General features: G+C 33.7%; 1 protein-coding gene across 2 annotated transcripts; it reads left to right on the top strand.

Moving 5' to 3' along the window:
- The first annotated feature begins 663 nt into the window (after positions 1 to 663).
- On the top strand, positions 664 to 11,343 carry LOC143238060 (cuticle protein 14-like). Of its 2 annotated transcripts, none has more exons than XM_076477978.1 (3): positions 664 to 686; positions 10,277 to 10,375; positions 10,711 to 11,343. In XM_076477978.1, the coding sequence occupies exons 1-3, from the start codon at positions 681 to 683 to the stop codon at positions 11,089 to 11,091; spliced, it is 486 nt and encodes a 161-aa protein (XP_076334093.1). In that variant the 5' UTR covers positions 664 to 680; the 3' UTR covers positions 11,092 to 11,343. The 2 variants fall into 2 exon arrangements, with proteins under 2 accessions (XP_076334093.1, XP_076334092.1); XM_076477977.1 differs by lacking the exon at positions 664 to 686 and adding an exon at positions 10,088 to 10,178.
- The last annotated feature ends 271 nt before the right edge of the window (positions 11,344 to 11,614 follow it).

Raw genomic sequence — 11,614 nt, 5'->3', positions numbered from 1 at the left:
CCCCATCCCCATACAAACATTCCCTAAACTGATGAACAATATGGCAATCAGGATGCAGGCTGTTGTCTGTAAATATTGAACATGTGGTATATAAAATAAATGTCTTTATAATTTGGTAGTCACTATGTTTTGTACTTTTTTAGTGACACCTATATTCTAAATGAAGCTATAGTAAGTGAAAATCTCTTGTCACTCTGCCTCTCTAGAGAAACATAGGTTTTACAAGTTAACTGACAGTCCATGTTATATACATTACAACATAAGTTATGTAATGATGTTGGTTTTACAGGTTAACTGATAGTCGTTGTTATATACATTACAACATAAGTAACGTAGATGATGTTGGTTTTACAGATTAATGACAGTCCTTGTTAGTTACACTACAATATAAGTAATGTAGAGGATGTTGGTTTTACAGGTTAACTGACAGTCATAGAAAGTGTGTTTACAGTAAATAATAATTGGAAAGTGTCTTGACATTAATAATACTTAAGAAATGTTTTGACATTAAATATAACATAGGTGAGGTTTGTATGCACTTGACATTTCTCTGCAACGAACTTTAATGTATTCACACAGAAATAGGATATCCCATAGAGGGCGCTCAACTTGTGATATATGTATGGATCGCCGGTTCAGATTTCATCATCAAACATACGCGATCTTTTATCCACTATCACATGAAGGTCAGTCCTACTTATGCTTGGTAAACTGGTATCCTAAGATTTGCGATGGGGCGTGGTGACTAGTTGCTTTCTCTCTATAGTTTATTACTTCTAAATTAAGGACATCTAGCGTAGAGGACACTCCAGTAGCTTTGCGCAAGGTAAGAGAACATTGCACGTGGAGGAGAAGTGGTTTACAGGCTCATAACCAGCGCAACTGAACTAGTTTAACATGCTACTCAGTTTTATGAAATGTCTAGATATGTCAATACAATGTTTACCCGGAAATCTGTTGTAATTTTGACGTGAATTAAGGTCTTCAAACTCACAAAACCAGCTACTTCGAGTTATATGTATGACGTATTATATGACGTACCGCTTAAAGTTGGCATGATCTTAACGTTTGTCCTTGAAAGCCACGTGATTTCTACATCAGTGACTTCCAAACTCCCTGAAGGTGTTACATGAGCTGTGTTTCGCCTAGCGTGGAAGTCATGACACTTAGTTTCGTTTTCATTTCTTGTTTCTTGCAAACATCACAAAGTTACAAGTCGTGACTTCATAACATTCGAAGGTCGTTTTCGATGTTAATGTTTTATTTTCGTCCAGAGTTTGAAGAATGGTTTTATTTGTTTCGACTGATACTCATAAAATAAATACGTCAAATTTACGTTTATTAAACAGCATAACAGAGCACGACCATGGTGGAGAATATGCTTCAAAACCAAGCACCAATTACTAAGGTTTAGGCTTAGTTACCACTCCGGAACTGTAAGTGCAGACAAATGTTAATCCCCGGAACGAAGTTTTATATTCCCACCTAGGTTATCTGTCATTTACACAGTATAAGAACACCGCCCACTGCGTGTTTTACTTAATATTTAGGGCGTATCAAATAACGACCTTTAAATATACGTTTAAATTTCTAACGCTAGGTAGCCTATTTAATACTAATCTATTTTTGTCACTTTACTTTATTAAACTTTCAATTAAACACTCACTCTCTTCCACATTATCAAAACGTGTTTGGAGTTTGATATTCCGAGCGCCACAGAAGGGACAAGAAAATAATATAAGTATCTCACAAATAACAAACTGAATATGTAGTAAACAATGTAAATTTATCATGAAGGAGAGAATAAACATGTACTAAACAATGTAAACGTATCATAAAGGAGAGACTAAATATGTAGTAAACAATATAAATGTATAATAAAGGAGAGACTAAACATGTAGTAAACAATGTAAATGTATCATAAACGAGAGACTAAACATACAGTAAACAATGTAAATGAAGGAGAGACTAAAAATGTAGTAAACAATGTAAATGAAGGAGAGACTAAATATTTAGTAAACAATGTTTCTCACAGAGGAGAGACTCAACATGTAGTAAATAATGTAAATTTATCATGAAGGAAAGACTAAACATGTAATATATAATGTAAATGTATGAAAAAGGAGAGACTAAACATGTAGTAAACAATGTAAGTGTATCATGAAGGAGAGACTAAACATATAGTGAACAATGTAAATGTATCATGAAGGAGAGACTAAAATGTAGTAAACAATGTAAACGTATCATAAAGGAGAGACTAAATATTTAGTAAACAATGTTTTTCACAGAGGAGAGACTAAAAATGTAGTAAACAATGTAAACGTATCATAAAGGAGAGACTAAATATTTAGTAAGCGTTTCTCACAGAGGAGAGACTCAACATGTAGTAAATAATGTAAATGTATCATGAAGGAGAGTCTAAACATGTAGTAAACAATGTAAGTGTATCATGCAGAAGATACTAAACATATAGTAAACAATGTAAATGTATCATGAAGGAGAGACTAAAAATGTAGTAAACAATGTAAACGTATCATAAAGGAGAGACTAAATATGTAGTAAACAATATAAATGTATCATAAAAGGGAGACTAAATATGTAATAGACAATTAAATGTATAATAAAGGAGAGACTAAACATGTAGTAAACAATGTAAATGTATCATAAACGAGAGACTAAACATACAGTAAACAATGTAAATGAAGGAGAGACTAAATATTTAGTAAACAATGTTTCTCACAGAGGAGAGACTCAACATGTAGTAAATAATGTAAATTTATCATGAAGGAAAGACTAAACATGTAATATATAATGTAAATGTATGAAAAAGGAGAGACTAAACATGTAGTAAACAATGTAAGTGTATCATGAAGGAGAGACTAAACATATAGTGAACAATGTAAATGTATCATGAAGGAGAGACTAAAATGTAGTAAACAATGTAAACGTATCATAAAGGAGAGACTAAATATTTAGTAAACAATGTTTTTCACAGAAGAGAGACTGAAAATGTAGTAAACAATGTAAACGTATCATAAAGGAGAGACTAAATATTTAGTAAACAACGTTTCTCACAGAGGAGAGACTCAACATGTAGAAAATAATGTAAATGTATCATGAAGGAGAGTCTAAACATGTAGTAAACAATGTAAGTGTATCATGCAGAAGATACTAAACATATAGTAAACAATGTAAATGTATCATGAAGGAGAGACTAAAAATGTAGTAAACAATGTAAACGTATCATAAAGGAGAGACTAAATATGTAGTAAACAATATAAATGTATCATAAAAGGGAGACTAAATATGTAGTAGACAATTAAATGTATAATAAAGGAGAGACTAAACATGTAGTAAACAATGTAAATGTATCATAAACGAGAGACTAAACATACAGTAAACAATGTAAATGAAGGAGAGACTAAAAATGTAGTAAACAATGTAAATGAAGAAGAGACTAAATATTTAGTAAACAATGTTTCTCACAGAAAAGAGACTCAACATGTAGTAAATAATGTAAATGTATCATGAAGGAGAGTCTAAACATGTAGTAAACAATGTAAGTGTATCATGCAGAAGATACTAAACATATAGTAAACAATGTAAATGTATCATGAAGGAGAGACTAAAAATGTAGTAAACAATGTAAACGTATCATAAAGGAGAGACTAAACTAAACATGTAGTAAACAATGTAAATGTATCATGAAGGAGAGACTAAAAATGTAGTAAACAATGTAAACGTATCATAAAGGAGAGACTAAACATGTAGTAAACAATGTAAGTGTCTCACAGAGGAGAGACTAAACGTGGTAAACAATGTAAGTGTATCATGAAGGAGAGACTAAAAATGTAGTAAACAATGTAAACGTATCATAAAGGAGAGACTAAATGTGTAGTAAACAATGTTTCTCACAGAGGAGAGACTCAACATGTAGTAAATAATGTAAATTTATCATGAAGGAAAGACTAAACATGTAGTAAACAATGTAAGTGTATCATGAAGGAGAGACTAAACATATAGTGAACAATGTAAATGTATCATAAAGGAGAGACTAAATATTTAGTAAACAATGTTTCTCACAGAGGAGAGACTAAAAATGTAGTAAACAATGTAAACGTATCATAAAGGAGAGACTAAATATTTAGTAAACAATGTTTCTCACAGAGGAGAGACTCAACATGTAGTAAATAATGTAAATCTGTCATGAAGAAGAGACTAAACATATAGTGAACAATGTAAATGTATCATAAAGGAGAGACTAAACATGTACTAAACAATGTGTCTCACAGAGGAGAAACTAAACATGGTAAATAATGTAAATGTATCATGACGGAGAGAATAAACATGTAGCAAACAATGTAAATGTATCATAAAGGAGAAGCTAAACATGTAGCAAATAATGTAAATGTATTATAAAGGAGAGTCTGAAGATGGAGTAAACAATGTAAATGTCAGAAAGGAGAGTTTAAACGTAGTAAACAATGTAAGTCTCATAACGAGAGACTAAACATGTAGTAAACAATATAAGTGTCTCACAGTGGAGTGTCTAAACATTTTTTCAGCATTGTAAATGTATCAGAAAGGAGATACTAAACGTATGGTTAACAATGTAAATGTATCATGAAGGAGAGATCGAATATATAGTTAACAATGTAAATGTATCATAATGGAGAGACTAAAGATATAGTTAACAATGTAAATGTATCATAATGGAGAGGTTAAAGATATAGTTAACGATGTAAATGTATCATAAAGGTGAGACCAAACACGTAGTAAACAATGTGTCTCCCAGAGGATAGGCTAAGCATGTAGTAAACAATGTAAATGTCTCACAGAGGAGAGACTAAAGACGTAGTGAATAATGTAAATGTATCATCAAGGGGAACTAAAGATGTAGTAAACAATGTAAATTTCTCACAGAGGAGAGACTAAACATGTAATAAATAATATAAATGTATCATAATGGAGAGACTAAGGGTATAATTAATGTAAATGTATCATGAAGGGAAAACTAAAGATCTGGTAAAGAATAGTTAATATTTGAGTGACGCCCTAACTCTTAAAATGCCTAATGACCGAATATATAAAGTTTGGTATTTCAGGGCTATTCACTTATATCGTGTGATAAAGGTGTCAGTGTTATATATTATTGGCTAGGAGTCGTCTTTCCGCATGTTGTCAGTTTTAGTCTAAATTATTTACAGTTATATATTCGATGTAATTTCTTTATTTTATTTGTCAGTTTCGTACTTTGGGTGTACTTTACATATATCAAAAGTTATTTTTAATGAGTTTGTTTAAAACGCAAAAGCTGTAGATTGGATTGTCTGTATTGTCCGTGTCCACCACGTAGATCGAACTCTGAATTTTACCATTAGAGGCCCCCAAATTTACTGCAGTGTCAGTTAGCGGAAAAACAATGTATCACAACTTTGTTTTGAGATTCCGATATGTTATTCAAAGATAATTACTGTGTTTTGAAATATTTCAAGGTGACCTACATTACCTTTATGTAGTAGTTAATTTTCTACGATTATCTTCGCATAGTTTGTCGGGTTTCATTTTATTTTTAAATAATTCCTCGAGCTACTTTGCTTACGTTCCTCTTAGAGACTTCCATGAAGCCTGCCGATCAGTGGTTATTCCAGTGAACAGATAGCTGTAATCTTTCAAGGCTTTAAATTGAATACACGGATGGTGGCGTCAAAAAAACAACAGACGTCTCATTCTTTTATGTATTTCTTTCTATAAAGACTCAGCGGTTTATTCAGGCGTAACAATATTTATTTGACGGTGCTTCAAGGTAGACATTACCTTTTACCATTTATAAAGTTTCGTTTCAAATGTATGTTGACTTTTCCATCTGGTTTTCAGGTTTACTTTTTTTTTTTTTTTTTTTCATTTGGTCACTCTTCGTCGTGGTTCGGCCAGACGCCAAAAGTAACACGTTGATCTTCTGAGTTCACCAATACGTTTCGATGTTGGTATTCTAATCTAGCAGAAAGCTGAAACCTTTAAGGATTATATCCTGCTTATATTTTATTGGCACTGCAAGCTAGAGCATAAAATACATGAGAATAGACGTTAAGTCAGTTTTCTGGGTTATTGGTTTCTCTCTCAGTTATGTTGTGAAATAGGGTAGCGTTTGTGTATAAAATATGTGAATTACTGGTATTTAAACTAACAAATCGACAGATTTTGTCTGACACGCTCCACTTTTACAAAATCTGCTGACAAGTATTGAAATGTCATTACTTTGCTATTGTTCTAACTTAGAGGCGAAGGAAAATAAATATGTGGATATTTTCTCATTCATACTAAATTTCATTTTATCCATTTATTCTCACGTCTACTCATATCTTTGGTTTATTTTACAAATCAGCGTTTTTTTCTTAAAGGATACAACTCTAAAAAAACGTGTGGCTGTGAACTAGAAAATTCCAGGTTCGAGACGCACTAAGTACAGAATACGTTCCTCATTATCATTTGGGGGAACTGAAACTACGAACGTCAGTGTTTCTATTTGGTTTAGAGTAGCCGCATAGGCGGAGGATGCTTCTAACTAGTTGCTCTATATCTAATTACAAATTAAATAACGTTTCACTTTGAAATCCGTTTCGGTGAACACTGAAAGCTCGGTATGCTGTAGTTTCGTGTAGATTCCGCTGCGCCCTGAATTTGTCCAACAACTGTCTCTAGATAACTCTTTTTTTTTTATCTTTAGCTACAGATTATTAATAATTGTAAAGAAAACTTGTATTTAAAAACCTTCATCTAAGCTTTAAAAAATATTACGATAAAATCTAAACCATTTTAAATAAATTAATTTACTACTTTATTCTTACGAACTTAAGATAAGGCCTGACATTGGCTGGTACTTAGAACGCTCCACTGTCAATCTGCGAGTACCTGGATCGAAGCCCTAAACGAATATACTCACCTTTTTAACCGTGAGGGTGTTACAATGTTGGTGAAAGTATAGCTCAAACGTTTGCGGTGAGTGAGGTTTACTAACTGTCTTCTTTCTTATCTATCATTGTTAAATTGTGGATGGCCAGCGCAGAGGTGTTTGGGCGATTTTCATCAAACAAACTGGAGATTTAAAATATTTTGTTTTTTTTCGTGATTTGTTAATAAAAATATTGTTCATTTAAGAAAAACATATTGAAATCTGTATTTATTGTAAACATACTTTTTGTAAGCATGAAACACTCGGTCACTTCGACATCATTGTGTGATATCGGTGAGTGAGGTCGACTAATGTTACTGTTACTAACCGCTAAGAGTGATGGTGATTAACAACTACTGTTACTGACCACTGTAAGAGTGATGGTGATTAACCGCTAGTGTTACTGACCACTGTAAGAGTGATGGTGATTAACCACTACTGTTACTGGCCACTGTAAGAGTGATGGTGATGAACCACTACTGTTACTGACCGCTGTAAGAGTGATGGTGATGAACCACTACTGTTACTGATCACTGTAAGAGTGATGGTGATTAACCGCTAGTGTTACTGACCACTGTAAGAGTGATGGTGATTAACCGCTACTGTTACTGGCCACTGTAAGAGTGATGGTGATGAACCACTACTGTTACTGACCACTGTAAGAGTGATGGTGATGAACCACTACTGTTACTGATCACTGTAATAGTGATGGTGATTAACCACTACTGTTACTGATCACTGTAAGAGTGATGGTTATAAACCACTACTGTTACTGATCAATATAATAGGTAAAAGAGGTGACCCAAATTTTTATCCTATTGTCTAGGAATGCTATTACAGATATCAATTATCCGAAAAATTAAATTTGAAAACTGTTTTAGAAACTGAGTTAAATAACATTCTATAGACAAATAACGGTTATTTTGGAATGTTATATCAGAAACTGCAGGTTAACAATATCTTATGAAGTATCCAAACTGTGATAACGTTAGACTACCTTAATATCCTGCGCGTATGTCTATTTTTAAACCGTATAAAAATATCGTTATTATGTGTCAGTCTACTTTTTCTGTTTAAATAATACGATATTAGCACTTTAATGAATGTCATTAGAGCAGCACGACGACATATGTGTATTCTTGTAAAAAATGATCCTATGTTTAACAGTTTTAAGACATTTTAGATATCAGACGTATTTTATAAACCTGTTGTGGTTATTGTAGAAGGTATTCAGCTTTTATAAAATAAGAGATTGTTCCTAAAAGCTAAAATCCTGTGTTCGATTCCTAGCGGTGATCAAAGCTCCAATAATTTATTGTGTACCTTTGCGTTAAAACGAAACACGCCCCAAATTTTAGGTAAAAACGCGTAGAATTTGAATTTATCACAACAGATCCAATTTGCGCATGCGTGGCTCCAGGGACCGATCTCACACTCAGTAGCTCTGGACCAGTTTAAATTAGCCATATATTATAATTAATAACAGGACTATAAATCATTATCTTAAGAATGCACTAATGTTTTGTAATTATTGTTCTGTTATAGTAAAAATGTAAGACCACGCCGCCTACGATGTAGGATATAAATAGTGTATTAATTTCTTTTTCTTAAGGTGTATCGACTTTACATCACATGAATGTTTAGAATAATTATGGAAGATGTTTTTAAGGATCCTTATGCCTTAAAAACTATTTTAATATTATATAAAAAGCACTCCTCGAAATGCAAAACACATGTGAAATGTTTCGCCAAAACTGAACGTTAGGTGTCTCTTTAGTAGTAAATTACTTAAATATATTTTATGTGCCATTTACATCTATTAAAAGAGTCACCTGGTGGGACAGCGATATGTTTACGGTAAAATCCGGCGTTGGATTCTCCGTTGTAAGTATAGCAGGTAGCATAGTGTGAGTTTGTTCTAAATCAGGCCCGGGATGGCCAGCTAGGTTAAAGCGTTCGACTCGTAATCTGAGGGTCGTGGATTCGAATCCTCGTCGCACCAAACATGCTCGCCCTTTAAGCCTTGGGGGCGTTATAATGTGACGGTCACTCCCATTAGTTGTTGGTAAAAGAGTAACTCAAAAGTTTGTGGTGGGTGATGATGACTAGTTGCCTTCTCTCTAGTCTTACACTGCTAAATTAGGGACGGCTAGCGCAAAAAGCCCTCGTGTAGCTTTGTGCGAAATACAAAAAACAAAACACGTCCTTAAACAGAATTATTTAAAAACATCAATATTTTATTTTTTTATTATTAATTTATCCGGAATTATTAGGATAATGTAAAAATACGTTTATTATATGGTTTATTTTTAAGTTTTCATCATAGTCACTACTCAAAAACGGAAGGTCTAAGAGGTATCATTGTCCGCTACGTATACCGTTAACTGATGCTTGGACTTTATAATACGCAGCCCAGATAGCTAACCACTCGCTGGCTACGTATTTATGTACAATATTAAATTTACTAACTTGCAAAATCTTGTTCAGTAAAGGGTGTAAGACACATGAAGATAAAATTTGAAAATTATACAATTACGTTTGCATTAGGGACACATTAAGTGGTGACCAACGGCCGTCAGTCCTTTGTTTTCTAACATAAAACACAGTATATTATTCTATTTGTTCACGATACGTTCTCACTGACAGAAAAAGATTTTTATTCAACTCTTACCTTTTCAACTTCGGATTATTCATAGCTCAAGCATGAGGTGAGAACAGACCTTTGTCTTTGAAATCGGATAAGGGTGGAAAACCCCGAGTATAATTGGATTTTTTTGTACCGTACTAACAACTTTACTTTCTAAGGTTTACGAACACGATGTTTTGTAATTATCTGTAACAATCCATTCAGCACCAAACGATTATAATTGGGGCACTTTTTCACCCAAGCGGCTCTTCTTACAGAAGAAAGTGATTCGTAAGCCCAAGGCTATAACACAAATAACAATACTATCGGCACTAGCCCAGAAAGTAGATCACAGCTTCAGTTAGATGAATCTGTGGCCTTTGTTTTTTAGAACAAGAAAGAAATACGTGATTGACATTTGTCTATCAACGATTATCTTGAATTCTATTGGCTAACGATTAATGACGTAAAAGAAAATACGGGTCTTGTTGGCTATAAAAGCCTTCCTAATATTAGTACGAATCATATTCAACTCTAGGCCTTCTCCAATAAACTCCTCTTGTCTTCATCAGGACACCCCACTCAGTAACAATGATCCAAGTAAATATACAACTCTTTTTGTCTCTTGGTTTCGGCACAAATTATATTGAAATGTTCGTGTAAGTCTTTTTAATGATATTTTAAATATTTTTTGTCAGGTTTTATCAGTTTTGGGACTTCTTGCTGCAGCTGAAGCGGGATTCGTAGGAGGAGGTGGTTATGGAGGGGGTTATGGCAACTTCGTACCTACCCATGCGGTAATTACTATATATATATTTTATAAAAAATAATTCTCTTGACTTCTATATGAAGTTTAGTTTTCTTTATCACAAAGTTTTACACGATCTTTTGAAATATGAAAATTAGATTCTTTATTAGATTATTCATATGTAACTGGAAATATTTGATAAAACTCCAGTGATCATATTAAGACGTCATGTGTTTGAGCCTTGTTTAGATAACAGAATATATATGTATATATTTATTTATTTGGATTGACGCAGTTACAATAAAATAATAATCAGGAAAACCGTTCAGATTCTCTAACAAAACGTTATGTTATCTTAAGAATGTGGTTTTAATTTCCTCAAAGGGAGGCTATGGTCAGCAACCAGTTTACCCTTCCATTCCAACACCTTACTCGTTTGGTTATGTCGCTCCTGCTATTGGTGGTTTTAGCGCACGCCAGGAATCTGGAGATGGCTCGGGTCGGGTAAGTGGCTCTTACAAGCTGTCTGACGCAGATGGACGCCAGAGGAAAGTCCAATACACAGCTGGTCCAGAGGGTTTTAGAGCTCACGTCTACACTAACGAACCTGGTACCAAGAGTGAGAACCCTGCTGATGTAACCTTCCAATCATCCGCTCCTGTTGCCCCTCCTTACTACCCACCCAGCAAACCTTATGGATATGGAGGTTCAGGCGGTGGTCATCATAAAATAGTTGTCGTTCCGTCAGGCGGTCCCTGGGATTAGATTATTCTGTAATTCAAATGATTACTGATGAAAATAGCTATAGGGGGGATGGGTGTATGTAACATATCTGACTTGTTCTTCTGTTAGTGTTTGATTAAAATGGCAATTCTTTGGTTATTTGTTCTTCACTTTGTCTCTTCTCTTTTAAGAACCTTTTAGTGTTACACTAATACTGATCCAGATATTGTACTGTTTATTTTGTAACTTGACAAGATAACATTTACAAATAAAAACTATTGTATAGAAATATAATACCGTATATCGTAAAGTGTTTGTTTTTGAAACCACCTTAATACAACAGCCAATTAAAGAAGCTGTTTAGCGTGTTCAGCTGTTGAAAGATCCTAATGGTATACAAATGATAACCTTTATACAACAGCCAATTGAAGAAGTTGGGTTGCATGCCCTGCTGCTGGTTTAATGTTCATGCAACCGAACAACCTATTGTACCTTCATCTATGTAAACATCATAAGCGTGACAATCTAACCTGCAGTTCAGATAAGAGATCCTTTATAGATGACA

The sequence above is a fragment of the Tachypleus tridentatus genome, chromosome 13 (genome assembly GCF_004210375.1).
Source record: "Tachypleus tridentatus isolate NWPU-2018 chromosome 13, ASM421037v1, whole genome shotgun sequence".
In the NCBI taxonomy this organism is placed as follows: Eukaryota; Metazoa; Arthropoda; class Merostomata; order Xiphosura; family Limulidae; genus Tachypleus; species Tachypleus tridentatus.
The sequence above is the reverse complement of the archived record's forward strand: the minus strand, read 5'-3'. Positions and strand labels throughout refer to the sequence as shown.

Bases quoted from the DNA above. Each gene is read 5' to 3' on its own strand.
- LOC143238060 (XM_076477977.1), top strand. The intron at 10,376-10,710 runs GTAATTACTATA...ATTTCCTCAAAG, and splicing joins ACTTCGTACCTACCCATGCG to GGAGGCTATGGTCAGCAACC.